Raw genomic sequence first — 5,153 nt, forward strand, 5'->3', positions numbered from 1 at the left:
TCTAATAATATTAACTTTATATGTATCTACTGATAATTTCTGCGTCTATACTGTTCTCTGGATCTGTACTTTTTGATCTGAAACATCCCAGCAAAAAGTCGTGCGCATTTTCGCTCTCTAAAGCGACGTTAGAAACACGTAAAGCATGCGATAGCCCGGTATCTCGATCTTCGCGAAGGAAAAAGCGCGCATTGCAGCCGTACCTTAAACCGTGCATTAACCTGGAAATAAACGGGATGCCGTTCGACGTAGCACATACATTATGCGCCGAACTGCGCCGCGTTCCAGTACTTTGCTGCATCTTCGCGAGACCGTCAGCTCGCGTCCGGGGCATTTCTCTCCGGATGAGTCCCGGGCGGAAAAAAAAAGTTTTATGTTAAAACCGAAGACCCGCGGGACTGGGCTCGCTGCCGGGGATTAAGACATTCTCGGGCTAATAATTTTCATGCCCGGCCATGAAATGTTTTGTCCGCGTCCGCCTTGCTTTTCTTACGCATAATTCACGCCCAGCAAAATGTCGCGGGCGCGTGATTCGTGTCGCGCTAGGCCGCGAAAATCGACGCGCGAACGTTAGAACAAAGGGGCGACAATTAGACGGGCCTTTTTCGCTCGTCAACGAGCGATTGCGACGGTTTTCGGATGGACCCGCGAGATTTTCTGCGGACAATAGGTGTCAGTCGGGGAGAACGCAGTGCCTGGAGGTGCACGGTTCGAGCCTCGAGTCTACAATTATGAGCCATACCACGTCGGGGCGAGCCTCATAACGAACTCACTATATTGCCGAGCATTTCAAAACTGGCCTTATACTCGTGTAGAGAGAACGACGCTCTTTACCTGGTTTCTCCCTTCCTTCGACCTCCTCTTTACGCGCTCTCGCCGTGGCCGGGAGTGAAGGACGAGGGAGAACGTGCCAGAGATAGGAGGCCCGAAAATAATGTTTGGCGATGAAAGAAAGGAACTTCGGGGAATCCACAGAGAGACTGTGCACTCCCGCTGTCAGTGGCCTCGATTGAAAAGCGTCGACGATGACGTTGGAGTAAATGATGTAGCTTTGTAACGTTAAGCGATCGCTATGACTACGATTGAAAATTATTGGCGAAGAATTTTGCGCAGCCCCGAATTGAGACAGTCCATTTTTTTTAATTGATTTTAAGAAATTTTAGAATTTTTTATCGATACTAATATTTCCCGTGTAATTAGATAGGGGGAGACCGGGGTAGGTTTACTGGATAGGGATAAGTAGAATAATCGAGGTTACATTAAAAATAAAAATTCGCGAGACACGTCTATGATAGATGTTATAACGCAATTTTATAAAATCGTACACCTAAGTAAATATTTTTATTCTTAAAGGTTTTGTTTTACAATCGTATATGATTGTCTGAGATATTTGATTTCTATACTTAGTAGTTCTTACTTAATAAAATCCAACAGATTTATTTTATTCATGTGTCTTGTTATCGTATATTGTTAATGTTTTGAAAAAATGAACGGATGAGGATAGTAGACTAGCCACAGCATGGAACTGTATGACGACTCTTACAGTACTTATTTAAAATTTGATTCCTTTAAAGAGATTTTCCTCAGTGGTAAATGTTATGAGTTTAGTTTCCTATATCCAATCTCGAAAACTAGGCTCATTCGACGTGTTTTTGCACGAAACGAACAAATTTTGCAAAAAGAAGCATTGTTTTGTTCTGCGAAGCGAATGTATGTGTTTAAAATATATTTTTATAAAAGTTTTATCAAGATGTAGCTTAAAATATATTAATCTTTATTTTAATAATCTTAGTCTTAGAATTACCCCGGTCTCGGAGCTAGTTGAATCAGATGGAATGCATTTAAAAAATGCATTTCTTTTTATATTAATTATCAGTTTTCCTTTATTGTTAAAATATTATTAGGTAGTCAAATGTATGTAGTAACTGGTGCAGAATTCATTTTTTCGATAAGTCTCTTAATTTCGTTTGTAAAAATTCGAAATTGAAAAATGAGTTTATTAGCCCCAGTCTCCCCTACTTTAGTAATATGTAAGTTTTATTATTATTACGCGTATTTATTTTGTTATATACTGTAAATTTCAATTAATAGATCATTGATATCAGTCCCAAGTATGCCATTGGATATAATCAGTGAAATTTAATTGAAAAGGAAAAGAATTTGAGCATTACATGTACTTAATTAAAATACCAATATTTACGCGTCAGTTCCAATTAAATTGTATACATTAAGGCGAGTTTAGTTAAGTTAGGAATTCCACGTTTTATTGATTTTTTAATTGAATTTCATCATGAATTCACTGACTCAATGACATACTTGGGACTGACATTAGTGATTATCTACTAATTCGGATTTAGAGAGTATCTATTAATTTGTTTAGCGTAAAGACTCGATTAATTTTCACTTCGCTCTCAAACATTTGTCAAGTATCGATAGACTATGCACAGAAAAGTCTAGGAGCTTTTATTGGGCACACGCTGCAACTTCACGCCACGATTGTACTTTACACTACTTACCCCTAATCGGTCTTGCTTTATTTTCGTAACCGCGTTGTATATTCATGTTGCCTTTGACTATCCGCTCCGGTCGCCGCGATGATCTCTCGTCGTGGCGAATCTCTGGGATCATATACTTGAAAATAAATCACATTGCACAGAGGATGCTGCGGCCGGCAGGAAACATCGACCAGATGTGACCGACGTCGCGCGAGACACGTGTATCCAAGTCATTGGAGAGAGAGACGACACCCGCTATATTTAGTTCTATGGGAAAAAGGGGTTTCAGAAACGTAATCACACCTACGCGTGTGCTGCTCACTCGAATTCCCATGCCCACTTTTTGAGCGATTAGAAATTCTTTTTTTTTTTTGTCTTTTTCTTAACATGATGTATGTTGTAACTATATAATATCCAGTATGTAACCACTTACAGCTCTTTTTATTGTATCGATGTATGATTAATTCAATCAAAGAACGATATCAGATTTAAACTAATTAATTAATTAAGTGATATGGCAACTAAGACTGCCCTCGAGATCGATGCCTCATGCAAAATGAATTATAAAAATTTATTTGTTTAATTTACTTTTTTACGTGCTTAAAAATTAAATAAGCGAGGTAGAAGTGTTTATTTTACTTCCGCACCTTTTTATGCGTTGTTCTATGCTTAGTGTGCAATAATAATAACGTTATTATAGTACCGTAATATGAACCGTATGTATCGTATAAGAGTTTACATTTACACGAAATGTAGTCGTATAATTATGTAGAGGGACGCATAGATTGGTGGATCACATATGCTTCGAAGAAGACGCGTGGGAAGACGCTGTTATAGCCGTTGACAGCTGTTCACACGTGTATCCGATGCTCAAATTTAATACGGATCGTCTTGTGTGTCTTCAACGTTCAAATGAAACAATATAGAAAGTTTTCTTTTGTATTACGTCGGTTTAATTAAAAGAGCCAAATTATTATTCATTACGAATCACAAGTATACGTGTCATGTATAATAACATTTACATGTCGAACAATGTACATTGCTCTGGCCTTTTAGCCGCTGATTAACAAAAGATTGATTAACAAATAAATGGAAATAAAAATAAGAGTTTCGTTGTTACGACTGTTATTAGTAATGTATCGCGAACGTCTATGATTTCAGATTGATTCTCCATTAGAAAATGAGACCGATGTCGAGTCCGATGCCCACAATTTCGATTCTTCATCGCCAGAGAAAGGCTTCAAGGGTGAGTAACAAACAAACTTCTTAATCTACTTTCCTTTTTCTCTCCTTCCCAGTGGATGTTCTAAGGATATATAGAGTATACAATGCATGTGTATGTGTGCACGCATGTATATATTTATTTCGTATGTCGTAAGACGTGAATTAAGTTTCAAGATATGTTGCTCGTGGCGTTACAGTAGCTCGAAATTACGATTACTCGTTGCTCTCGTTTGAGACTCGACGCGCGCAATTACGCGACTCGGGATAAGTGAGATGATAGTTACGATATGCAGACATATATCATATATAATATGTACTATAATTTCGCGAAAGAGCGGAGATTTCTCTCGCGTAGCCGGAGAATCGAAGGCGACGAGGATCTCCTTCGTCGGCGGGAAGCTGAAATTAAGGCATTCGTCGTGGATACACATACATACCGTATATACGAACGAAGCCAATCCACTTAAGGCGCCTCATCTCTCCTTCACCCCCCTTTGCTCGCGCCAGGGGTGGTCGGGCAAGGTTTTGTTCTCGAACAAAAATCTGACAAATATGCCGCGATTTGCCGAAGAATGGAGGCGAAGTGCACCACCCTCGCCCCGTTTCCCGCCCTGGCGGAGTAACTTCCACCCAGGGTCCAAGCAACCCACCCCTTCACCCTTCGCCCTTTCTTATTCTCTCCCGTTCTCTCTTAGATTTCCGTCTTCTCTTCGCGATCCCTCGTCTTCTCCTTTTGAGAGACGGAGGAGGAAGAGGTGGAGGAGCAAACGGTGACTCTTAAATTACTTAGACCGAACAAAATGTAACAAATGACTGCGAATCGAGCCACTTATGCGATATTGGCCCATCACTACCATCCACGTATATTGATATGTCGCATTAGGGCTAGCCGACACCCTTCGCCATACCGACTGACTATCTCTCCGTTTCCCGTGTTTCGTTTCCAAGAAGAAAGAGCTTTCGTTAGGGGCTTCATTCGCTGTGCAAACGGACTATTCGTGATCCGACTTGTTCTCGTTCAAAAAAAAAAAAAAACTTATTCCCGCTAATTCGCTCTGAGTCTCATGATTTTCCGATGTGTTCGAACAAGATGAACGATGCAGTCGATCTTTAAAAAATAATAGGAAGAGAGAGTGTAAAGCAGCCGCTGTTCCGCAGAGTTTCTCACGAAAGATCTGCGGTTTCGGGCCCTCGCCGAATATCACCTTCTCTTTTCCTGCCCGCGCGCGCTCCTCGCCGAGTCCTTTCGTTATTAATGGTTTTCGCGAACTAGGTTCATTAAGGAGCTCACGAAACTCCACAGCGCATTCATGAGAGCGCCACCCCTTCCAGTTCTCACGGGGTGAGGGGTGAGGGGTGAATGTCGGGTACGCGCCAAGTGTCGAACGAACGGGATGCTCGTGTAAATTAGTATAGCATATATTATCTTCACGC

At 40.8% G+C, this 5,153-nt stretch overlaps 1 protein-coding gene across 1 annotated transcript in view; it reads left to right on the plus strand.

Moving 5' to 3' along the window:
- LOC108751753 (ubiquitin carboxyl-terminal hydrolase 48-like) overlaps positions 1-5,153 on the plus strand; it is a 63,795-nt gene that overhangs the window by 53,879 nt on the left and 4,763 nt on the right. Inside the window, exon 18 of the mRNA XM_018492143.1 lies at positions 3,657-3,741. Within this exon, the coding sequence (XP_018347645.1) occupies positions 3,657-3,741 (85 nt within the window). The remainder of the gene's footprint in view (positions 1-3,656; positions 3,742-5,153) is intronic.

Source organism: Trachymyrmex septentrionalis, unplaced genomic scaffold, assembly GCF_001594115.1.
Source record: "Trachymyrmex septentrionalis isolate Tsep2-gDNA-1 unplaced genomic scaffold, Tsep1.0 scaffold51, whole genome shotgun sequence".
Lineage (NCBI taxonomy): Eukaryota > Metazoa > Arthropoda > Insecta > Hymenoptera > Formicidae > Trachymyrmex > Trachymyrmex septentrionalis.